Here is a 26,864-nt window from a genome sequence, read left to right as displayed (position 1 = left end):
CAGTCGTGCAGCTAATTCCTGTTTTTAATGATTCTTTGTCATATAACATTACATCACATTTACATGAATGAAACTGTTTACATGAGAGTGAAGACATTCATCAAACGAGACGCTTCCATTGGCTTCCTGTAGGAAACAGAGGAAAGGTCGACTAAGAAAAGGAGGAAACTGAATCCAGGAAGTTCTTCCTGCAGCCTGATTGGTCTGTCCATCTCCATGGAGACGGCCTGCAGTCCAAAGGCAGATAAAACAATCAGGTTTTCATCTGAAGCCGCTGATCACATCACCAATCAGTGACGATTATCTCCATGTGTCCCAACCAGCAGGTGGAAACTCAACACTGCAGAAAGTCTGATTTTTGCAACATCCAGTCAGCAACAAACTGTAGATCATCAGAGTCTCTGGTTTTAAACCGAAATCTGATTTATAAGTTGATTATTTTTATTCCATTTGGTTGAAGAATTGTTTGTTCTGCTGTTTATCTGAGCTGGATGAATCTGCAGATCAGAGTTTTGATCTGGAGGCCTGATGGTGGCGCTGTTCTACCCAGCACACACAATCTGATTAAACTGGGACGTTACTGGGTCCAAAATGACATCAGCTGATGTGATTATCTCTGCAGGAAACAACAGATTCATCGCCTGGTGTTTTCCAACAGTTACAGGTTCTAATGGGTCACAACACACAGCTGGAGGCGCCACCGGAACCAGGAGTCACACTGCAACCGGGTCAGAACCAGGACTCACACTGCAACCGGACCGGGTCAGAACCAGGACTTCAACTCCAATCAAACCGGGTCAGAACCAGGACTCACACTGCAACCGGACCGGGTCAGAACCAGGACTCACACTGCAACCGGACCGGGTCAGAACCAGGACTCACACTGCAACCGGACCGGGTCAGAACCAGGACGTACACTGCAACTGAACCGGGTCAGAACCAGGACTCACACTGCAACCGGACCGGGTCAGAACCAGGACTTCAACTCCAATCAAACCGGGTCAGAACCAGGACTTCAACTCCAACCTCACTGGATCAGCAAAGCACCAAACACTGAAACAAAGTTGACGGTTCGAATCCCATCAGGGATTTTGGTTTGCTATGTCAGCCGTCCTCCTGCATCCCACACGTGCTGACTTGCTTCAATCAGCAAAATGACTTCTTGGACCAGAATATTTATAGATTTCTGCTGATAGTCATAACATTTCTGATAATAAAACGTTTTTCCAGCAGCTGATAGTAAGTCAGATGAGTTCTGGTGCTGATATGACTCAGTGTGAGCAGAACCGCTCTGACCCGATCCACCATCACTGACACACACAAATCCAGCTGATGACAAACATTTAGAAAACCTGATTTTGTGGGAGGGATAATGAAAAAGGAGATTGTCAGAATTATTATGTGTTATCATTCTTAAATTAGTAGTTTCTTTATTGAAAGGTTTTAGGTTTGTGCTGCTGAACCCGATGCTATGTTGAAAGGTTCGGCCCACAGTTACAGAATGTCTCTGATTATCTCCAACAGCAGAATGTTCCTGTGAGAGGAGAAAGGACTAGATGACCTGTGTGCAGAAACAAAACTTGTTTTTCCTTTTATTTCTCCCTTCTCTGAAAATAAAAGCGAAACTCTGGCTGCAGGTTTTCAGATGAGCCGCTGCTGGAAGCGTCTCTCTGTGGCTCCTTTAGCCAAAGACGCAGCGAGCGTCTCTGGTTCTTTATGTAGGTGGAGAAAATCAGCCATGATTTTGAAAAACAAGGCTGGATCATGTACTCATGACTTCCTTTGGTTGAATGTTGGGAAGGAAGTTACAGCAAATCACAGCTTTTGTATCTTATTAAAATGAGATATTAAATATATTTCTGACAGGTTGAACCTTCTGAAAAGGACGAACACACTTTGACTGTCCATCTTCAGTCACTCAGACGTCCTGTGAGGTTTAAACCTTTTACTGTGCCTTGTTGCTGAAAGGTGCTACACAAGTGAACTTTGATTGGACTTGATACTCTACAACCTTCTTTTTTGTTTGCAGTAGAATATATTACAGTTTTATGAGATTTAAAACTCTTTAAAATGAGTAACTTTGTGGTTTAATAAGATATTTCTCCTGTATTTGTGGGAAACGCAGGAGACTCGCTCACCTGAAACAACCTCCAGCTGAACATGAAAGTCTGATGTTCAAATGATGCCTGCTCCTGACTGATACCTTCAACCTTGACTGAAATTGGAAGCTGCTAACATGAACAAGCCAAAAACACGTTGCAGAAAACTTCTATAAGACTACAACATAGAGCTACAACAAGCAGAATGTCATCTTCTAAGAATACTGTATGAACTGTGAAGCACGGTGGTGGCAGCATCATGTTTTGCTCCACAAGGTGGATTAAATGGTGAGAAAGGAGCAGATCCTCCAGGTAACAGGTGAAGGCCCAGCTTGGAGCTCAAACAGGACAGTAAACCGGGTCCGGTCCGGTCCGGTCGCAGCAGGCTGACGTTAAGCTTCTGGGTCGGTTCTGATCTCGATCCTGTTGCTAAAACAACCAGGAGCTCCACGGTTTCCAGCAGACGAGAGCCAAACATGGCCAACAGACACGCCCACCACAGACCTGCTGAGCGACGTCAGGCTGCTTCATCAGAGGAGACGCCAAACACCACCAGCAAACCTCCTCTTTAACTGACGGAGGTTTGATGTGAGACATCATCCAAACCACAACAAAACATCAGAGCTGAAAACAAATGATGGAATTATCCAGATCCACTGACAGCAGACATACATTTGAGCAGATAATCAGATCATAACGCAGGTTTTGCAGGCAGATGGTTTCATATTTCCTCCCAATGGTTTCTGGAGCTCAATGCATTTTCCCAATCATGACAGGTTGCACTTAGTGCTGCATCTCAGGATGAAATATTCAGAGTAACTGAATCACATGGTGCAGAAACTGATCACTGCTGCTAATAAGCACAATGTGTTCTCCAGGTTCCTCAGGAAACTGCTCTATCCGACACGACGAGGAGTCGAGTTTAATACTTCGACGAGGCGGATCGTGGTTCTGTTGCTCGGAAGCGACCGCTCTGTCTCCCGGCAGAGCTCTGCTCACGTCAGTAAAGATGGCCGCCGCCGGCTACAGACGGATTTTAGTTACTCAGGTCCGACAGCGTGACGACCAGATCAGAACCAGATCAGAGAAGGAAGAACAGCTGATCACCTTTCAGGATGTAGTTACAGATAAACATGTTACAGGCAAAAAACAAGAAAAACACAGAAATTTTGAGATTCATATAAAACATTTTCTAGAAAAACCTTGGAGATTTATGTAGTATTTTTTCACATCCTCCTCGATGGTCTCAGTCGTATGATGATCCTTTCTGCTCATCTTATGTTTGTACTCTGTGTTTTATTCCATCTACCATCTGGAAATCATCTCCCACTTTAAAAATCTGCAGCTTGCTTTCAGAGGCATGCCGCCCACTCCTGTCTGCGTGAAGAGCTGCAAACCAGAACACTTTGCTTGTTGAAGTAAAAGTCCTTTTAAACTAGAGAAGTGTCTCTGGTGGCGACTTTCTGTCTCAGTAGAACCGCAACCAGCCGGTTTACTAACCGACTAATAAATGCCTGCTGTCAGTGTTTGTCACCCTGACACAAACGTCATTTACCCATTGAACTTTGTACCAACAAACTCAGATGTGTTTTATTGAGATTTTATGAGCCAGAGCAAAAAAATGAGGACAGAAAATTCAGTTTTTAACATAAAAACAAATTTAAGAAAAGTGTGGCAGGAATATGGATTTGTTGGAGAATATTAGAGAACATCTGGCATCATGAAGGACCAACTGGAGACAAGATGGACCAACTGGAGACAAGATGGACCAACTGGAGACAAGATGGACCAACTAGACACAAGATGGACCAACTGGAGACAAGATGGACCAACTAGACACAAGATGGACCAACCGGACACAAGATAGACCAACTGGAGACAAGACGGACCAACTGGACACAAGATGGACCAACTAGACACAAGATGGACCAACTAGACACAAGATGGACCAACCGGACACAAGATGGACCAACCGGACACAAGATGGACCAACTAGACACAAAATGGACCAACTAGACACAAGATGGACCAAACTAGAGACAAAATGGACCAACCGGACACAAGATGGACCAACTAGACACAAGATGGACCAACCGGACACAAGATGGACCAACTAGACACAAGATGGACCAGCTGGAGACAAGATGGACCAACTGGACACAAGATGGACCAACTGGAGACAAGATGGACCAACTAGACACAAGATGGACCAACTGGAGACAAGATGGACCAACTAGACACAAGATGGACAAACCGGAGACAAGATGGACCAACTAGACACAAGATGGACCAACCGGACACAAGATAGACCAACTGGAGACAAGACGGACCAACTGGACACAAGATGGACCAACTAGACAAAGATGGACCAACTAGACACAAGATGGACCAACCGGACACAAGATGGACCAACCGGACACAAGATGGACCAACTAGACACAAGATGGACCAACTAGACACAAGATGGACCAACTAGAGACAAAATGGACCAACCGGACACAAGATGGACCAACTAGACACAAGATGGACCAACCGGACACAAGATGGACCAACTAGACACAAGATGGACCAGCTGGAGACAAGATGGACCAACTGGACACAAGATGGACCAACTGGAGACAAGATGGACCAACTAGACACAAGATGGACCAACTGGACACAAGATGGACCAACTAGACACAAGATGGACCAACCGGACACAAGATGGACCAACTGGAGACAAGATGGACCAACTGGAGACAAGATGGACCAACTGGACACAAGATGGACCAACTGGACACAAGATGGACCAACTGGAGACAAGATGGACCAACTAGACACAAGATGGACCAACCGGACAAGATGGACCAACTGGACACAAGATGGACCAACTGGAGACAAGATGGACCAACTAGACGCAAGATGGACCAACCGGACACAAGATGGACCAACTAGACACAAGATGGACCAAACTGGAGACAAGATGGACCAACTGGACACAAGATGGACCAGCTGGAGACAAGATGGACCAACCGGACACAAGATGGACCAACCGGACACAAGATGGACCAACTGGAGACAAGATGGACCAACTGGAGACAAGATGGACCAACTGGAGACAAGATGGACCAACTGGAGACAAGATGGACCAACTAGACACAAGATGGACCAACTGGAGACAAGATGGACCAACTAGACACAAGATGGACAAACCGGAGACAAGATGGACCAACTAGACACAAGATGGACCAACCGGACACAAGATAGACCAACTGGAGACAAGACGGACCAACTGGACACAAGATGGACCAACTAGACACAAGATGGACCAACTAGACACAAGATGGACCAACCGGACACAAGATGGACCAACCGGACACAAGATGGACCAACTAGACACAAGATGGACCAACTGGAGACAAGATGGACCAACTGGAGACAAGATGGACCAACTGGAGACAAGATGGACCAACTGGACACAAGATGGACCAACTGGACACAAGATGGACCAACTGGAGACAAGATGGACCAACTAGACACAAGATGGACCAACCGGACACAAGATGGACCAACTGGACACAAGATGGACCAACTGGAGACAAGATGGACCAACTAGACGCAAGATGGACCAACCGGACACAAGATGGACCAACTAGACACAAGATGGACCAACTGGAGACAAGATGGACCAACTGGACACAAGATGGACCAGCTGGAGACAAGATGGACCAACCGGACACAAGATGGACCAACCGGACACAAGATGGACCAACTGGAGACAAGATGGACCAACTGGAGACAAGATGGACCAACTGGAGACAAGATGGACCAACTGGAGACAAGATGGACCAACTAGACACAAGATGGACCAACTGGAGACAAGATGGACCAACTAGACACAAGATGGACAAACCGGAGACAAGATGGACCAACTAGACACAAGATGGACCAACCGGACACAAGATAGACCAACTGGAGACAAGACGGACCAACTGGACACAAGATGGACCAACTAGACACAAGATGGACCAACTAGACACAAGATGGACCAACCGGACACAAGATGGACCAACCGGACACAAGATGGACCAACTAGACACAAAATGGACCAACTAGACACAAGATGGACCAACTAGAGACAAATGGACCAACCGGACACAAGATGGACCAACTAGACACAAGATGGACCAACCGGACACAAGATGGACCAACTAGACACAAGATGGACCAGCTGGAGACAAGATGGACCAACTGGACACAAGATGGACCAACCGGACACAAGATGGACCAACTAGACAAGATGGACCAACTGGACACAAGATGGACCAACTAGACACAAGATGGACCAACTGGAGACAAGATGGACCACTGGAGACAAGATGGACCAACTGGACACAAGATGGACCAACTGGACACAAGATGGACCAACTGGAGACAAGATGGACCAACTAGACACAAGATGGACCAACCGGACACAAGATGGACCAACTGGACACAAGATGGACCAACTGGAGACAAGATGGACCAACTAGACACAAGATGGACCAACCGGACACAAGATGGACCAACTAGACACAAGATGGACCAACTGGAGACAAGATGGACCAACTGGACACAAGATGGACCAGCTGGAGACAAGATGGACCAACCGGACACAAGATGGACCAACCGGACACAAGATGGACCAACTGGAGACAAGATGGACCAACCGGACACAAGATGGACCAACCGGACACAAGATGGACCAACCGGACACAAGATAGACCAACTGGAGACAAGATGGACCAACTGGACACAAGATGGACCAACTAGACACAAGATGGACCAACTAGACACAAGATGGACCAACTGGACACAAGATGGACCAACTAGACACAAGATGGACCAACTAGACACAAGATGGACCAACCGGACACAAGCTGGACCAACCGGAGACAAGATGGACCAACTAGACACAAGATGGACCAACTAGACACAAGATGGACCAACTAGAGACAAAATGGACCAACCGGACACAAGATGGACCAACTAGACACAAGATGGACCAACCGGACACAAGATGGACCAACTAGACACAAGATGGACCAGCTGGAGACAAGATGAACCAACTGGACACAAGATGGACCAACTGGAGACAAGATGGACCAACTAGACACAAGATGGACCAACTGGACACAAGATGGACCAACTAGACACAAGATGGACCAACCGGACACAAGATGGACCAACTGGAGACAAGATGGACCAACTGGAGACAAGATGGACCAACTGGACACAAGATGGACCAACTGGACACAAGATGGACCAACTGGAGACAAGATGGACCAACTAGACACAAGATGGACCAACCGGACACAAGATGGACCAACTGGACACAAGATGGACCAACTGGAGACAAGATGGACCAACTAGACACAAGATGGACCAACCGGACACAAGATGGACCAACTAGACACAAGATGGACCAACTAGAGACAAGATGGACCAACTGGAGACAAGATGGACCAACTGGACACAAGATGGACCAACCGGACACAAGATGGACCACCCGGACACAATATGGACCAACTGGAGACAAGATGGACCAACCGGACACAAGATGGACCAACCGGACACAAGATGGACCAACCGGACACAAGATGGACCAACTAGACACAAGATGGACCAACTGGAGACAAGATGGACCAACTGGACACAAGATGGACCAACTGGAGACAAGATGGACCAACTGGACACAAGATGGACCAACTGGACACAAGATGGACCAACTAGACACAAGATGGACCAACTAGACACAAGCTGGACCAACCGGACACAAGATGGACCAACTGGAGACAAGATGGACCAACTGGACACAAGATGGACCAACCGGACACAAGATGGACCAACCGGACACAAGATGGACCAACTGGACACAAGATGGACCAACTAGACACAAGATGGACCAACTAGACACAAGATGGACCAACCGGACACAAGATGGACCAACTGGAGACAAGATGGACCAACTGGACACAAGATGGACCAACTAGACACAAGATGGACCAACTAGACACAAGATGGACCAACTAGACACAAGCTGGACCAACCGGACACAAGATGGACCAACTGGAGACAAGATGGACCAACTGGACACAAGATGGACCAACTGGAGACAAGATGGACCAACTGGACACAAGATGGACCAACTGGAGACAAGATGGACCAACTGGACACAAGATGGACCAACTAGACACAAGATGGACCAACTAGACACAAGATGGACCAACCGGACACAAGATGGACCAAAATAGACACAAGATGGACCAACTAGACACAAGCTGGACCAACCGGACACAAGATGGACCAACTGGAGACAAGATGGACCAACTGGACACAAGATGGACCAACTGGACACAAGATGGACCAACTGGAGACAAGATGGACCAACTGGACACAAGATGGACCAACTAGACACAAGATGGACCAACTAGACACAAGATGGACCAACTAGACACAAGATGGACCAACCGGACACAAGCTGGACCAACCGGAGACAAGATGGACCTGAGACTGCTTTAGGAAATCTTCTGGAGACGGAAGGCTGACTTTGTAACTGCCTTTATGTGGCTGTGAAGGTTCAGGACAGTGTTCATCCTGAACTCTCGTTTCCAGCTGTAATAACTGAAGTTGTGAGTTGATTCTAGATCTGTAACTCTAGAATGTTCCTCTGTAAGATAAAACCTTCAGCTTCTGTTCATCTGGAGAAAGTTTTGGCTCTTCCACACATTTATCTGTTCTCAGCATCTCTTCAGTGATTGGATGCTTCAGACTCATGTGGTGACATCATGATGTAGAGCTGTGCATCATCTGTGTCGTCATGGTAGCTAATCTTAGTTCCCGTTATAATCTGAGCCAGAGGGGCATGTAGATGTTGAACAGGAGGGGTCAGAGGTCAGAGCCCTGAGGTACTCCACATGTGACATGAGGAAGTTCTGCTGGTCAACCTGAACCAGTCCAGAACTGGAGCAGAGAGTCCGGCCCGGTTCTCCAGCTGTTTCAGAGATATGTCTCGGTCAGCTGCTGCTCAAAGGTCCAACAGAACCAGAACTGTGGTTCCTTCAGTTCTTTGTGACTGAGCAGGAAAAACAAGGCAAAAACCAAAGAATCTCTGTAAACTCTTAGAAGTGGCTGGGTTTTCTTTTTTTTACATGTGTTTATATAAATGCAGCCATAAATCATGTCAGAGTTCAGTGTGCAGGCAGACAGCGGGAGCTGAGAGCCAATCAGAAGGGCCGCAGCGCTGCTGGCTGAACTATAAACCAGCTTTGCCTTTTTGGCTGACATCACACTAATTGCAGATTCCTCAGAGGAGCGAGTCAGCCCCACACAGCAGCGTGTTCCTGGGAATCGCAGCATCTGGACTCAGGAGAGATGACTCTTCCAGCTACCAGGTACAACATCTTATCGCTTTACACACTTTATCTCCTGTGGGAGACGCTGCTGCAGGCAGGAACCAGCAGATCTGGGATGATAAAAGGGCAAAAAATGTGTGGAAAGATTGTTTTTTACATATTTTACATAAACTGTAAAATATCTTACAGTTTATGTAACTCTGAGACAGAACAAGATGAAATAAAGTTAAATAAGCTGTAAATAAAAGTTGTTCTTTTTTTAAAACTTTGGTTTCTGGATCTAATTTGATAACTTTGAGTTAAATACTAATAATTTTTTTATCTTATTATCTTTGAAGATACTTACAGAATGTCAAAACATTTCTTTTACATATTAAATGGAGTGAAAAACTTATTTATATTCCCACTTTTTATTCACTTTTCCTTACATAACCTTATAGTTACATGAATCCAGTATAATGCAAATTATATCCACCAATAATATGTTCTGAGCTATTTAATGTACAAAATCAAAAATAAAAAAAATCTAAAATTTACTTTTTACTATTATTTAACGAGGCTTTATATTAACAAACAAATCAAACATGATGACAGAAGACAGACTTTTGTTTTTTCCTTTGTTCTGCTGCTCATTACTGTGACATGATAATTAACTCAGCTGGTTGAATGAGGTAAAACAATTACATTCTCCATGCAGAGGAAGCAGCGATCATGTTAATTATTGCAGGTTCTGCAGCAGCAGGGAGAGGCTCTGTGGTTCTGTTCGGGTTTTATCTGTTAAAAATGTTTCTGTTTCTGCAGCAGCAGCTCCACTGACTGCTGCAGAAAGAGAAACATCAATTCAGATTTCCAGAAAGTCTCCACAGCAGATCCCAGGACTGGAACATGCAGTGAAAAAATCTGGTTTGTTTGGAAACACGAGGCGCCACGTTAGCTCTCAGACTAAAGTCAGAACATTTCTGAAGTTTCTAAAATTAAACCAAAATATAAAGCAAAAAAAGGAGTTCAAGTTCATTTCCCCACATTAAAATCTGAAAAGTGTGGCTCTCCAACATTTTTTGGAAGCACCTGCAGTTACAGCAGGAAGTCTTTGGAGTTGCTTTGCACATCCATAATACAACCACTACCGTGCTTCATCATGGGGATGACGTCATCTGGCCAGAGCAGCTTCTTGCTCCTCCAGAACGTGAAGCAGACTTTCAGTGGGACGTCAGAGACCAGATTTAAACGACTGATGAGCAGAGAGGCTCTTACACCTGAGCAGTGGATCTCTGCAGCTCCTCCAGATCGACTGTGACCAGCCGATTCTCTGGTTAATGCTCTCCTCTTCCAGATGTTTGCAGTGGTTTCTGACTGAACAGAATCAGCAACACTGATTTTTATTTTGGTATCACAGTAAAAGGGGCTGACAACAAATATTTAAATATTGTTATTTATAAACTTTTTCAAAACCATGCTTCCTTTTCCTTCCAGTTCACTTTTATCCACCATTTGTTCTGTCACATAAAATTTAAATTAACTGTTTAAAATGTGACAAAATGCAGGAATGTCATTTGAAACCAGTGAACTTCATCATATCTTTTTCCCATATTAAACACAGTTTGTGTTGTATATTATGTTTCTTTGCAGCTTCCCTGACCTCAACGCCACGGCGCCGTACGGCGACTATGACGGCGCCAACGTTACGGGCTGTCCCAACCCGGAGGCCTGGGACTGGCTGGCCAGCGGAGCGCCGGTCTACATCCTGGCCATCAGCATTCTGGGAATCTTCTTCAACCTCTTCGTCCTGATGGTCTTCATCCTCCACAAGAAGCCCTGCACCGTGGCCGAGATCTACCTGAGCAACCTGGCTGCTGCCGACCTGGTTCTGGTGTCCTGTCTGCCCTTCTGGGCCGTCAACATTTACAATCAGTACGACTGGCCTTTCGGTCAGTTCATGTGCAAAGTCGTCAATGTAGGCATCAAGTTAAACGTCTACTGCAGCATCTATTTCCTGGTTCTGGTTGGCATAGACCGGTATGTGGCGCTGGTGCACGCTTTGTCGCATGGTAGAATGCGCAGGCCAAAGTATGCTAAGCTAGGCTGCCTGCTAACATGGGGCTTCGGCTTGTTGCTCAGCATCCCAACATTAATCTTCAGAGAGGTGAGGCATTTTCCTGAGTATGGAGTTTACGCCTGCTACCTGGAATACCCCAACCTGACCGTAGAGATTCTCTACGACTGGATGCTGCTGGTTCTCAGCTTCGTCATTCCTGTTTCCATCATCTTGTTCTGCACTTTGAGGATCATCCGGGCGCTGAAGAAGCAGTCGATAGAAAGGTTCAACGCTGAGAAGACAGAGCAGAAGGCCACCATCTTGGTTCTGGTGGTCCTGCTGGCCTTCCTCCTCTGCTGGGTGCCGTTCCACCTCGTCACCATCCTGAACATCCTGGAGCGGGTCAAAGTCCTGGGAGGGTGCCAGCTGTCGTCCGCGCTGGACATCTGCAACCAGATCTTCACCTACCTGGGCTTCTTCAACAGCGTCCTGAACCCAGTGCTGTACGTCATCGTCGGGAAGAACTTCAGGAAGAAAGTTCAGGAACTCGTGAACCAGTGGAGCATCAAGAGAAGGATAACGTCTGAGTCCACTCGCTCCAATTTATCCTCCACACTCAAGACGTTAGTGTGAAACCAAACGACGAACTGCTCAGCAGAGATGTAAATATGTGTTCATATGATAATAAAGTGTATACGGTTTTAATGTTACTTGTAGAAAATTGTTGCATTTCAAAGCCAAATCTTGTTTTACTATTATAAACTACAAAGTATAAGCTATTTTTCATTACTGTTGAGTCATTTTTAATTGAAAATGTGTTCATGTGCTGCAAATATGGAAGTAACTTAGATGAAGTGAATGGTTTCTGTGAAATGTAAAAAAGCTTTCCATACTCAGTTTTAGAGAGTAGTGAGTGAAAACCTAATAAAGTTGCTTTTCTCATTGACAAAGCCTTCAATTAAATATTCATTACAACCAAAAGCAATCAAAAAATCCATGGAGGTTTTAAATGGCAGAGGTAAATACGGGAACTGGCCGAGTGTTTTTCTGCTGCCTCTGACTCACCCTCTGCAGTTACAGCACATTTTCCAACTGTGACACACAAGCATGGTGGTTTGTGGTCGGTGCACCGTCTCGTTTTACATTTCTATCCAAACAGGATCTGACGGCGCAGCGTCAGCTCACTGTGGGCTGTGGGCGAAGGCGCAACCCAGCCGGCCCGATAATGGAGGCTGGCTTTGGCAAACAGGAAGACTGGCCTGACCACAAGCACTACGGATGAAAATAGTTGTGAAAATAAAAAGTGATGCAAGCAAAGAACCTCAAATGGAAAAATATCTGCAGAAAAAGTAGCGTTTGTTTCTACTAACTCCGTTTTATTTACCTGCTCTAACTCTGCAGCCATGTTTACGCCTAACGCTGCTGCATCAGGATCCTATTTAATGGTTTCTGTCTATATGTTCACATATTCTGTGTTTCTTTTAACTTGGATGATTTCCTGGTCAGACCAACAAAAAGCCCAGAACACAACCGATCCGTTTTGGCTTCCAACAGAAAACCAAGAACGACGTTTGCACCAGTTAGAACAGGTTAACGTTAACGGCGCCTCACAGGCGCCTCAGAGCTGGGAACAATTTGATGAAACAGGAATGAGGTTCAATGGCAAAGTGACAATTCTGCTCTGGGAAGATACAGACTAAAAAGGTTAGCGCACGCTGCGTGTTTTAGACCCATTAATTCTTGTGATTTCAAGTGTTGATTCAAACATTATTTAATCTTGAGTCATCACCGCGTGACTCAAATGTCTGCAGAGGAGACAGAACACAGCTTCACTCCAGAAAACCTTCCAACATTTCACAAGCTGAGCTCTGAGACGCTGTGACGCATCAGGAGTTGAATCAGTAAGAATACGCAGGAAAAATGTCCGGCTTTTATAAACATGACACCACTGAGTATCGGTGATGGCAGAGTAAATTAAACAGCTGGAAACTCCGGGATAAATAAAACTTATCCAACGGCTGAAACCCAAATGCAGATGTAGCTGAAACACATAAATTTTTGATAAATTCTTGAAAAGTCGTCAGAATGTTGCAGCTGAAGGGCCGAAGTGAACGACATGAAAAGGAAGCCAAATCATCAGGAAAGGAAGAAATGAGCCTCTTTATGTTCGTTTTCAGAATGTGAAGCTACATACAGTCAACCCAGACGTTTCCCAGAATCCTCTACCACTGCGATGGGTCTTAAAGCAGACTGGGTGTGTCTGTGTTTCACCAAAGCCTGTTGATGCATATTTCACACATACCTGGAAGGAGTTTGCGCCCATCCAGCAGTAGGAGAACAAACTGAGCCAATCCTGTATTCAGATGTTTAACTCATCTTCTCCTCAACAGTAAAATTAAAGTTCTGCTTCTAATGCAGTGAAACATGAAGTGTAGGAATCATTTCAGACCACTTGGAAAGGCGGATTTAGATCATGTCATCATCAAACTGATCTTCTTCAGTCAACATGTCATAAAAGATAACAACACTGATGATCTTTACAGGAAGGGCCAGAGAAGTATTGTATTTTAATCTGTTCTTGTTTGGAGCTTTTTGCTGCATCATCAACATGCTAATTAGCTTTTGCTAAACCTCTGATGGTCATCATCGTCTTCATCAGATCAGACATTCCAGTCGCATCCGTAACGGTGTGAGAGTCATTCGAGATAAACTCTGACTCAAACATGGAAAGATGAACATAAAAACTAAAATCCTTCAGAATCTCTCAAAAATCACTCATCCGATATTTTCCAATGTCTCCTGGTCAACCGTATCCTTCTGCCTCTTGTGATATCATCAACATAAGAACATGGATTTGATTCCACTTGTTCAATTTATTTGAAAAAAGTTTCAGCTTGTGGTGGAAATTTGCACATCAGCAGCTAAACTGATGAGCAAGACGCCTGATCAGACGCTCCGAACGACTGCTGTTGTGTTCAAGCTGTGCTAAAGACAGTTAGCCTACCAGCACAGCTCTTCAAGCCTAAAATAGCATCTCAGTGCTAACATGAAGCAGCTAACGCTGATGTCAGTGACTACAGCCCACAGTTCTGAAACTCTGGAAAGATGAACTTTACTGCAATCTGCAGGTCGAAGAACCTGAACATTAAAAATGATACATATCTTTGTTGTTGAGCTCAACTGTCTGTTTATTCAGTAATTTACCAGCAAAAATTTAGTTTTTTAACTGGAAATGATGCTCATTTTATCAATACGTGGTTTTTGGTTAAAATGTGATTAATTAATTACAAACCATGTAACTAACTGGTTTAAAATGTTAATTGAGTCCCTGACAGTTTTTACCGTCAGTGAATATTTGTCAGAGATGGAATATAAATGTTCCTTATCAGGTCACTATTAGCCATAACTGGAGTCACTGGATTTGTCAGCAGAAGAGATTGCAGCGATAAGACTGAAGTCATCACCTCTGGTTTGGATGAAACCCAGCGAGCTGGAAACAAACGACGTGGATGACCTTTCTGATGACCTTTCTGATGACCTTTCTGAACTCCAGAGGACCTGAAGCAAAACGCAGGAACACAGAATCAGTTTCCTTCTGACCCGCCAAGAACAGAAGTGAAGAAGCTGCAATGAAAGTAGAATCCTGGGTAAATCATGGTGCAGTTCATGTTTATGCGTCGAGGCATTAAATGAGAAAGTCAACGTCTGGGTTTCTCTTTCTGGAAGCAGAAATAACACTTATCTGATTTCAATAAGTTTTCTGTCTTTAAGAACTCAGAAGAACTAAATCATTATTGAGCTTTCAATTACAGAACATGTTTTAGAGGAGTTTAAAGTTTTCTTTTTGAGACATTAGTGGAAAAGCGATTTGGATGCATATGGAGCAATGGCAAACTGTTGGATTAAATCTGAGTTTACTTCATGAATGGGCAAAAAGAGCAGATATTACACACACACACACACACACACACACACACACACACACACACACACACACACACACACACACACACACACATCCCCAACAGGATTCAGACAGAGCTGTTACCCCAACATGAATATTTCTGGCTGTGTGGAGAAGAGCTCTGAGGGAACCACATGCACAGGGAGAACATGCTACCTGCAGGCAGAAAGACCCCGAACTGGGATTCAAACCCACAACCTTCTTGCTGCAAGGCAGCAGACCTACTATCTGCCCACCAGAGAAAACAGATGATAACTAAAACAGGAAGAAGGAAAAGTTCAAGAGCTGCTGAAAGTAATAAAGAACAAGTTGAGGTTCTCATCCAGTTGAACCTCCAGACACAGGCCAGGAAAAGGCCTGCGTCTGGATCACAGCAAACAATATTTAAAGACAACAAAACATATTTTATGATCCTCAGGCTGATTTTTGTGTGAAAAATAAGAAATGCATGCAACACGCTACTGCCACCTGCTGTTCAGTCTGAACACAACCCTCACAAAGCCTGGGTCACTATAGACATTAATATCTTTGCATTCATGATGTTTGTTGTTGTGAAAACATAAATCCTGAGTTTAGATCAACTTTCTATAAAACCGATTAAAACTAGAAAATGTTTTCTTCTTTCTGTTTATTATATTTTATGTTTATTGAAGAATAGAAATAATATTTATTCATAGTTTCTTGTTAATATTATAGTAACATTGTTTCTAGTTTCTATATGGCTCACAGTTTGTCTTTTATCTGTTGCTATGGTTAGCCCAGTTCGCAGCAGCAGCAGCAGCGTTTTACCACCATCATCCCCTCAGCGTTTATAATTCAAACTGTGAGGCATTTAACCTCCAGCTGCTTCAGCAGCTTCAGTCTTTATGTGAAACCAGAGAAAGACAGCAGGTGGCGCAGTGACCCGGCGCGGCGGTCCAGTGACCCGGCTGTCCGGTGACCCGGCGGCTCGGTGGTCCAGTGACCCCCTGACCCGGTGCGAACTGGCGGCCCGGCATGGTGGGTCACATTGCATCAGCTCATATTGTGACATGATGATGAGGAACTGAGGAATTAAATCAATCCTGCAGACGACCTGAGACTGGAGGAGGTTCAGCTTCCAGCAGGACGACCAGCCTGAGATATTATGGGATGGTTTAGACCAGCGGTGGACAGCTCCAGGTCTCCCGTGTCTCTACTTCAGCAGAACGAGGTCGTCAGCAGGACTCTGCACTCAGAGGCGATTCAGCTGTTTGATTTGTGGACCAGGGAGGCATCTCGGAGTTGCAGGACGCTGGCCCTCGAGGACCTGGACTGCTCTCCCCTGGTTTAGACCACAGATGATTCATGGGTAAAAATGGCCTAGTTAAAGTCTAGATCTAAATCCAACTGAGATTCTGAGAAAAGACTGTTATGGGATCTGATTGAGTGCAAGCTGCTAAAGAAAACACACACCACACCTTTCAGATTTTTAGTCATGGAAATCATTTTCCTTCTCAGCTTCTCACAGCTTTCAGTCTGAGATCAAATCCTGGTGAAACTGCCTGAACGTTCTTTGGAACATGAGTAAAATGTTTCAGTCAGTGAACAGCTTTTATCAACGTCCTTCTGATCAGTTCCTGCATGTGGATCAATAATCTTAGCTGAGCCATTCCTGCAGCTGCTGAACAAACTCTCTGTTCTCAAAGTTTAGATCTTTTCCAGCTTCAGTTTTACTTTTTAAATCTGAACATTAATGACTTCAACACCTGAGATCGTTGTGACTCTGAGAGCAACTTTAACGTTCTGCTTCCTGCGTCTCATTCCGTCGTACAGGAGTGAGATGTGAAGGGCCAAACACCCGGCTTGCTTGTTGTTCTGGCTGGCTGGAGTTTCCACCACACATGAATCAGAAGTTGAATATTGGCAGCCGCTCAGCTGCGCAGCTCGGCTCCAACAAGCAACTTCTTTTTCCTGTGATTGTGGGAATCAGCAGAAGACGGAGGAAATGGTTCCAGTGCAGGAGAAGCAGCTCAGAGCAGTTTGACCCATTGAATGCCAAATCAAACAGCAGAAGGTTTTTCTCCATTTTGTTGATAAAGACAGAAAGGTGCCAGGAAAAGGCCTGGTCAGATTTCTGTCTGCAGGTGACGGAGGCAGCAGAGTTTCCCTTTGATTTTCTCTGCTATGATCATTTGGATCAATTAAAAACAGGAAAGTGGTTCCGTGGCGTTCTTTCTGAAAACACAGCTTGTTAGTAAAGTCAAGACAGAACATGTCTGAAGGTGAAGACAGACGCAGACGGTTTTATCACAATACAGACGCAGAGCGGAAAGAAAGATTCATGTTTTCATCTGACAAGAGAAAAGGCATCTCTGAAAATGTCAGATATTTTACTTGTGTCAGTTTGTATGACTGAGTTTTGCAGCTCCATTTGCTGCTTTGGGAGAATCCGACGTGTTTCCCTGCAGCTCTGCTTTGGTAACTTGGCTGACATCTTGTGTTGAAACCGGCTGCTGCAAGCTGTGAGGAAAACATGAGAACTGCCTCCAGATAAAGTAACTCCAGTCAAAACAACACCTTTAATCTGGTGTTAGAAATTATTACCAGATTATTCACTCATAACAGAAGGTGAACAATGTTGGCATTATTGTTCAATAATACTCCAGTCTGACCATAAAAGGACAAAACATATTTCAGATGATTCTTTTTCCTTTCATTTGCATTAAAAACATCCATTTCACATTTACACTGGGAACCTCCCTCCTGCACCGCCAGGCCAAAAACGCCGTCTGCGTTTAGGTGACCCAATAGGAGCTTCCTATTGGACGGACGACTGACCATAGCAGAAAGCCCCAGCTGGCTGAAAGCTGCAGCTGGCTGAAAGCTGCAGGTGGCTGAAAGCTCCAGCTGGCTGAAAGCTGCAGCTGGCTGAAAGCCGCAGCTGGCTGAAAGCTGGAGGTGGCTGAAAGCTCCATAACCTCAGCTGATGCAACGAGGAGCTTCTCATTTCTTTACCAGCCAGATGGAAAATCACATCATGTGGTCGTGGAAATGACATCAGGTCCTTGGCATCGTGCAGAAAGTATTAATATTGGGTTGATAACTATCCAATGGATTATTTAAAACTGGGAACCATCAGACATTAGATGGAAACAGCAGCAGAAATCAGGACGGTTCAAAAGTGAAAGTAGGAGTTTTTCCACAGGACTAAAGAAAACTCAAAGGATCCTGACTGAACAGATGTGAAACTCTGAAAAAACTCCAATCACAGGCAACACGCCCGGATTCCTCCTGAAGAAAGACAACCCTGTCTTCTTCCTCTTATTTTTGTTGTTGTTGGGTGGATCTGATGTTTTCACAGTGAGTCACTCCGGCACTGAAACAGGATGAACCTAAAACAGCCTTCAGTCATAATGAGCACCACGTGTTAAAGAAGCCAGAAAACAGCAACTCTACAGCATGGGAGTGGCATCATCATGCTGTGGGGTTGTACTGCAGCAGCATCACAAGGAAACGTGGGAAAAAAAGCAACACCAAACAGGAAGTTGATGTTTTGACAGAAACAGATTTTCCATGTGGACAACGAACTTCTGTGTCTCTCAAGGTTACAGTCAGGCTGAGGAGCAAAAGGTCAAAGGTCACGCCACCTGGTTCTGAACATGACTGCATACTGTAATGGTTTCTGGCTGAGAAATGTCAGTTATTTAGGTATGAAATGGTGAAGTGAACAAAAAGTGGTGAAGTCTTTTGGTGTTTATAATCCATAGAAAAATTTAAATCAAATTTCATGTAATTACGTTCCCATGAACTGAAGCCACAGTAAATTATTCAGAAGATGACAGGACGTCAAATTAAAAACCTGGTGGATGACTCACACAGGGAAACTGGCTGCTTGCTCCAAACAGGAAACCAGTAAATATTAATCGCTTCTCTTCAACAGGCCAGAGGGAATCGAGATTTTCTCCTGTCAAATTTCCACCAGGAAAACTTTGCAGTAAACCAGTAGAGCCTGTCACTGAGGCACTACTGTAACCACTTACTAACTGTCTTTATGTGTTTCTGGATGTTCAGGTCTGAGTTAATCTCAGATGGAAACTAGAGATCAGGCTGACCTCTGACCTGACCCTGTGTCCCAGAGGGGGCCTTTTAGCAGTTGCATTTCCAGAACCAGAGACTAAAGTCTCCTATCAGAGAAACTCATGCAGGCTTTGATTCCTGCTGCAGGTCTGACTGACTAATCAACACCACCCGGTTCTACACCACCTGGTTCTACACCACTTGGTTCTACACCACCTGGTTCTACACCACCCGGTTCTACACCACTTGGTTCTACACCACCCGGTTCTACACCACTTGGTTCTACACCACCCGGTTCTACACCACTTGGTTCTACACCACCTGGTTCTACACCACCCGGTTCTACACCACTTGGTTCTATATCACCTGGTTCTACACCACCCGGTTCTACACCACCAGGTTCTATACCACCTGGTTCTACACCACTTGGTTCTACACAACTCGGTCCTATATCACCTGGTTCTACACCACCCGGTTCTACACCACCCGGTTCTACACCACCCGGTTCTACACCACTTGGTTCTACACCACCCGGTTCTACACCACTTGGTTCTACACCACCCGGTTCTACACCACTTGGTTCTACACCACCCGGTTCTACACCACCCGGTTCTACACCACCTGGTTCTACACCACCCGGTTCTACACCACCAGGTTCTACACCACCTGGTTCTACACCACCTGGTTAGATTATTAATAACAGGGATGTTGATTGATTTATTTGGTTGATCTATTTTTATTATGCTCAGCTGTACAGACAACTCCTGGCAGCAGATCTGCTTGTCCTCTGCTGCGTCCTGGAGCTGAAGCTCTCAGCTCAGACCTGCTGCAGATGGCCGACCAAATGAGGAGCGTTCTCATCCGACCAAATGAGGAGCGTTCTCATCCGACCAAATGAGGAGCGTTCTCATCCGACCAAATGAGGAGCGTTCTCATCCAGCTGAAGGCAGAACGTCTCAGGTTGGTTTTGTTCTGTTATTAATTCTTCAAGTATTTCAACGTCTCATATCTGTGGTTTTATTTTGAAGTGCTTCCTTTTATTGTGAAGGAGTTCTGTTCCGTTTGTTTCTTCTAAACGTTCAGCTGGTCGCTTTGTGTTCACTGATCGGGTTCCGCAGTAACGATGTGAGTATCGTGTTAGTCACGTGACATAAACAGGTAGAAGCTAATTATCACCGAGTTGTTTACCGCTGGTATATTTCTATAATGTGTTCATGTCTGTTTTATTCTTAATGTCTTTGATTTTATTAAAACTGCCAAGCATTTAGCCGTTAGCATTTATCCATTAGCTTTGAGTTTCGGCCGGTTGGAGCCGGTTCTGCTGAATCTCACAGGGCTTGCAGTGATGTTTCTGTTCACCGTCAGAGAAAATTCACCAGAGATCTCTGTCAAAATCCATTAGGAGAAAAAATAAAACAGATCAGCATCAAGCTGAAGTTCAGAGCTGTTAGCTGCTAACCGTTAGCAGCTAACCGTTAGCAGCTAACGGTCTGACGTCACTGCGAGAAAAAAGATTAGGTTTTTCAAAGAGGATTGTCTTAGCTTAGAGACAATCAGGATAAGTTTCTTTTTGAGTTTAATATTTGGACACATAAGTAAGACGGAAGGTTCGGGTCTGAGCGCAGTACCGGATGTTTGTCCTGTGGTTACCGGTTCCGGAAAGACCCGACCGTTAAACACCGTTTTATCAATGGGCGGATGTTTGAGAGCCGTTAGCCACACAAAGCCGGAGATGCAGCCGGACGAGACGGAGAGAAACAACAAACCAAGAGTTAAGACCGAAAAAGAGAGAAAAACAGGCGGAGTGGAAATAAAAAGCAGGTGGGAAGATGGCGTCTTGAAACGACTCTTTAAACTGGACTCCAGGTCCAGTTAAAATCTCCTGGTGTGAACTTCTGACAGGCCAAAATATACAGACTCTTCACAAACCTTATGCAACTGAGAAACCATCAACTTTATAAAACAACAGCATCACTCACTCTGCTGAGTAAACTAGCCTGCAAAGATGAGCGACAAAGAAAAAAAAGGAGAAAATAAGCGGAAGACCAGGACAAGTCACTCCTCAGAACAAGATGCATGAGCACAACTACAGTCGCTTCAAATAATTTGAAGTGGCCATTAAAGCTGTTCCTTTAGCACAAACCAAACATCTAAACCTTCATTCAATTTTAATTGAAGGAACCAAAATAATGAATAAGAAATTTACAAACTGGTTTATCAGAACTCAAACTTTCTCCACTCCCATAAGTAAACATAGATGGGATTATTTGAGCCAAAAATTGTGGAGTGCAATCTCTTTATTTCCTTATAAATATATAAAACTAACAGGATCAAAGAATTTATATTTAAGATTTTACATAGATATTAGCGAGTTCTTCTCTCCAGATTTGTTCTTTTTGTCAGTGTGAAGGAAAGTATTAAACATTTATTTGTGGAATGTTCTCACCCTACAATATTTTGGTCAGGCTTGCAAAAACTCCTTTCAGAAAAAATATTGTTTTATCAAATTTACATATTTTACTCATCTTTAACAATTCAACTTTTTCTTTAAATGATATATATAAAAAAATTCCCTTAGGTTCCCGGTAGGTTCTCAAGATGCTCAGAGAACCTACCGCGGGTGGTTCTTATCCTCTGAGCTCGGGTCCTCTACCAGAGGATATATAGATATAGATCTATATATCCTGGGGTCCTCTACCAGAGGCCTGGGAGCTTGAGGGTCCTGCGCAGTATCTTGGCTGTGCCAAGGACTGCACATTTCTGGACTGAGATGTCTGATGTTGTTCCTGGGATCTGTTGTAGCCACTGCTCCAGTTTGGGGTTACTGCCCCGAGGGCCCCGATGACCACAGGCACCACTGTGGTCTTCACCTTCCAGGCCCTCTCCAGTTCTTCCCTGAGGCCCTGGTATTTCTCCAGTTTCTCCTTTTTCCTGATGTTGCAATCACTTGGTATTGCTACATCTACCACAACGGCTTTCCTCTGTTGTTTATCCACTACGACAATGTCTGGTTGGTTCGCCATATATATATATATATATATATATATATATATATATATATATATATATATATATATATATATATATATATGTATATATATATATATATATATATATATATATATATATATATATATATATATATATATATATGTATATATATATATATATATATATATATATATATATATATATATATATATATATTTAAAGTTTAGAAATAGTCTTTCTAGACTTTTATCAACACCCTCAATATATTTGTTTGTTTTTATTATAATATTTTAATATTTGTCTGAGTTAACATCTGTATGTATGTTTATGCTAATTGTTTGAAATAAAGGGAAAAAAAAGTTAGAGCTACATTGATTCCAAGTTTTGCATCATTTAAATTTAAACAGCACTTTTACTTGCTTGTGAATTGTTATATTTACATTTTTGCAATAGTTATTTTGAACCTTATTTATTATTTCTGTATTTTCAGAAACTGCTTCGATTTATTTGCACCGTTGTAAGACATAATCCTTCAGTAAACCTATTTAAACACCTGGTGACCAGTAAAGCTTTCTGACCGAAGCCCTGTAGTGATCAGTTAACAAAATCCTCAAACAGAAACAGAAACAGAAGGTAAACATAATCCATTCAACTCTTCAGGTGAGTCGGTCCAGGCAGAAGCGACCAGAAAACAGAACTGAAAGCTTTACGGCGTTGAAGACGTGAAAATGACCTGGAGGATTATCAGAGTCAAAAGTTATGATCTTAAAACTCTTATTCCCTCAGTGTATGACATTTCTTTTAACTATTGTCTTCAAACATAGATATATGCTTTTCTAAAGTCGTGTATAAATGGATGTAAAATGCACAGATATGTAAATGGATTCAAAGTGAAAATGAGCCAGTCCTTTATCTGGGTTTATTTTTATTCAAGAGAAAATCCAACATAATTTAGATAGTCTTATGGTTGATCAAACATTATGAATCAATAAACAGATCAGAACTTGTTCCCTCAGAGGTCATGATGGCAGTAACTGAGGTCCGTTTGTTTTATTCTCTGGTTGCCAGGATCAATATTTCTCTTCACCACAAACAGCGATAAAAATGTCAATAAATTCCAGTAAATATTACTAAATTCCAAAATATAATTAAATGTGGTTAATATGTGCAGTTTAGTGATATCTCACTTTTAAAGTCATGGAAACATTGGGAATAAAGTATTTGTGTTTATGGTGGTGTGAATGCTGCAGTCACTGACTTACAATTACCTAAAAACAGGACATTTTGTTTTTTTTTTAAATCATAAGCTTTATCAGCATCACAATATTACCACAAAGTCTAACAATAAAATTCTACGGTTATCAGTACCGGTTCATCCTTTTACTGGGTTTTCTTTGTTTGCAGCTCATAGAGTCTCTTCCGCCCTACTATAGCCTCCTGGTCTGACACCAGCTTGTCCAGCCAGATGGACGCTCCAGACCCCACATACTGGCACAAGATCCACATCCTCGTCCCTCCCTACATCTTCATCGTGTCGCTGTTTGGGCTTCTCCTCAACGGCTTCGTCCTGGCTGTGTTCGCAGCCCACAAGGATCGCCTGACAGTGGCAGAGATCTACCTGTGCAACCTGGTGCTGGCAGACTTCCTGCTGCTGTGTGGCCTCCCTTTCTGGGCCATGTACATCCTGAACTATTTCAACTGGTCATACGGAGAAGGTCTGTGTAAACTGGTCAACTCCATTGTTGTCCTCAATTTCTACACCAGCATCTACACCCTGGTCATGATCAGCATTGATCGCTACCTGGCGCTGATGAAAACCACGATGGCGCGGTGGCTGAGACGGACGCGGTTTGCTAAGATCGCCTGCTTCATTTTGTGGCTGTTTGGACTGCTACTCAGTCTGCCAAGCATAGTTCACAGAAAGGTCAAATTTATTGAGGAGTACAATACCACTTCCTGCATTCTAGATTACACCCACGGACGTTCTTGGAAGATTGCCCATCAGATTATGCTGAACATCTTAGGCTTCGTGCTTCCTCTTGTGCTCATTCTTTTGAGCAGCTGGAATATAATCAAGGCTTTGGCTCACAAGACGGAAAACCTCGCATTTCACGACTTCAACGATACAAAGTCTACGGTGCTGGTGTACACCGTCATACTGTTATTTTTACTGTGCTGGGGCCCCTTCCAGATTTTCACCTTCCTCGACATGCTGTGTGATATGGACACAAAGATGTGCTCTTCCAGTCTCAGCCTGGGCAATCAGGTTTCCGTGTACCTGGCCTTTCTCAACAGCCTGCTGAACCCGCTGCTCTACGTCTTCTCTGGTCAGTACTTCAGAATGAAAGTTGTTACCATGTTCAAGATGCTCAGAGACCAGTACAGAAGGTCATGCACGACCACACATCAGCAACCGCTGGTGTCCACGTTAGACAACAGAACAGAGCCAGTACAGCAGGTGGTCATCTCTAATGCTAACGATCAAGCAGGACTCGAATGACTTCCTCCTCTGCTCTTCCTGTGCTTCATAAGATGGCACGACACTAAAGACAGTAACTTTATGTTACCATACAATGGTTACTACGTCCCCAACCTGAGTAGGGGGCAAAGGTGAAGGATGTTATTCTACTCTTGTCAGCTTACAGACTCAATGACATCTTTGTCCTGAACTGAGCTTTTTGTATGTGCTTTGTTCCTTTCTACACTTTACATTTAGTTATTTTTCACAGGTGAACATCTGAAATAAAAATTTAGCATCCCTTCACCAAGTCCATGTTTTTTGGTTCTTGATGAATTTTTCTCTATATTTAAGACAAGACAAAGACATGTTATCACATTTAAAACAAACTGCCAGTTTGATGTCTATTGGGATTAGTGAAGGAACTGGATTAGAAATTTTAATTGAGTTAATTTAAAGGTCTGTAATTAATTGCATTTTAATTGGAAACCTTATTGACGAAATAAGCAACATTTTTGATTCAAAAACCAATTTTTGCTGCTCAGTTACTGAATAAATAGACAATAAAAATATAGACAGATTTTAATCTTCAGGTTTTTCAACCATCAGTCTGGAGAAAGTTAATATTTTCAGAGTTTCATAAGTCCTGATATTTCATGGAGCTTCTGCTGAAACCTGGACAGTAGACACTAACTTTAGCATCTACTGCTCCATAAATAAGTTAGCATTGAGATGCTATTTTAGGCTAGCATAGCTTCACTGAGAGCCTAACTCCTTTTAGCACAACTTGAACACAAAAATGTTTTCCAGCATCCAATCAGATCAGCTTAGAAGCAGAAATCAACCCTCAGTTGATTGTTGTGCGTCAGATTGGAGGGTCAAAGGTCACAGAGAGGCCAAGGTCTCAGATCTCATCAACAAGTGTTCTTTATCCACTTCCTGGTTGTCAGCATCTTACAACTTTTAGAAGTTTTTCTGTCAACAATCTTGAGCTACATTTAGTTTACAGTTAATCAGGTCATTAGCATCATTCTGTATAACCTGAGGATGTGATTCAGCCGTTGGATTTGGAACACATTAAACACTTTTAGGAGTTGGACAGAGAGACGAAGCAGCTGCCTGACCCAGACTGGAGGAACAGTTTCAGGTTACAGTTCTGTTTCTGTCTGAAACTTCACTGTAGAAACTAAACTTCACTGTAGAGGCTTCATGAACAGATGTTATGTTGGCTCTGTGTTTGAGCCATGAATGCACAGAGAGAACATCCAAAGACCCCAGGCTGGAGTTTGAACCCAGGACCGTCCTGCTGCAAGGCAGCACTGCAGCCATTCAGCCCTAATTTATCTGTTGTTGTAAGTCTATTACTTTCTATGTTTTGTATTTCTTCCCAACAGTTTCTATGCCGCCTGTTTCCTGCCTCAGAGCTCGGCTTACTTTTCAAGCTCTCTCCTCGTTAAACCATCAGCCTGGCAGGAGAACGTGTGATTGACATTACAAGCTGACTCCGCCCACTTTAAACTTTCCCATATGGAAAATGATTAGTATAATTAGCACAGTGTTGTCTGGAAACCGGCTCTTTATTAAATATGTTCAGCAGATTGGGTTCAAACAGGCAGAATGGCTTTAATTTTCCACCAGCGCAACAAAGTTCCTTCTTACAGAATATTTAATAGAAACTGTCAGCAGCCATTCTGACACTCTGATGAACACAACACGTCTTTGTGAGGGAAACTACTGGAGCTGCTTGGTAACGGGTCCAGTAACAGTTCATTACGGTGAACATGACTGAGATGCTGTTCAGGAAGTTCAGTAACATCTTTTTGTTTCCAGGGAAATGCTGTAGGGTTGTTCAGGATTAGCTCTTATCTCAGACAATAACTTAACATCTGTTTTGTTTTTAGCATAA

General features: G+C 43.6%; 2 protein-coding genes across 5 annotated transcripts; both read left to right on the top strand.

Annotated features, from left to right (window-relative positions):
- The first annotated feature begins 9,427 nt into the window (after window positions 1-9,427).
- bdkrb2 (bradykinin receptor B2) lies at window positions 9,428-12,457 on the top strand. The gene is made up of 2 exons (XM_055053428.1): window positions 9,428-9,511; window positions 11,102-12,457. The coding sequence occupies exons 1-2, from the start codon at window positions 9,492-9,494 to the stop codon at window positions 12,138-12,140; spliced, it is 1,059 nt and encodes a 352-aa protein (XP_054909403.1). The 5' UTR covers window positions 9,428-9,491; the 3' UTR covers window positions 12,141-12,457.
- A 7,868-nt stretch (window positions 12,458-20,325) lies between these two features.
- On the top strand, window positions 20,326-25,264 carry bdkrb1 (bradykinin receptor B1). Of its 4 annotated transcripts, none has more exons than XM_055053371.1 (2): window positions 20,326-20,469; window positions 23,934-25,264. In XM_055053371.1, the coding sequence occupies exon 2, from the start codon at window positions 23,966-23,968 to the stop codon at window positions 24,998-25,000; it is 1,035 nt and encodes a 344-aa protein (XP_054909346.1). In that variant the 5' UTR covers window positions 20,326-20,469; window positions 23,934-23,965; the 3' UTR covers window positions 25,001-25,264. The 4 variants fall into 4 exon arrangements, with proteins under 4 accessions (XP_054909346.1, XP_054909344.1, XP_054909343.1 ...); XM_055053369.1 differs by having other exon boundaries at window positions 23,905-25,264; XM_055053368.1 differs by lacking the exon at window positions 20,326-20,469 and adding an exon at window positions 20,541-20,634 and having other exon boundaries at window positions 23,905-25,264.
- Window positions 25,265-26,864: the final 1,600 nt, after the last annotated feature.

Source organism: Poeciliopsis prolifica, unplaced genomic scaffold, assembly GCF_027474105.1.
Source record: "Poeciliopsis prolifica strain line A6 unplaced genomic scaffold, Auburn_PproV2 SCAFFOLD037, whole genome shotgun sequence".
NCBI lineage: Eukaryota > Metazoa > Chordata > Actinopteri > Cyprinodontiformes > Poeciliidae > Poeciliopsis > Poeciliopsis prolifica.
The sequence above is the reverse complement of the archived record's forward strand: the minus strand, read 5'-3'. Positions and strand labels throughout refer to the sequence as shown.

Coding starts and splice junctions, on each gene's coding strand:
- bdkrb2 (XM_055053428.1), top strand. CDS start 9,492: ATGACTCTTCCAGCTACCAG. Junction 9,512..11,101: donor ATGACTCTTCCAGCTACCAG/GTACAACATCTT, acceptor GTTTCTTTGCAG/CTTCCCTGACCTCAACGCCA.
- bdkrb1 (XM_055053371.1), top strand. CDS start 23,966: ATGGACGCTCCAGACCCCACATACTGGCACAAGATCCACATCCTCGTC.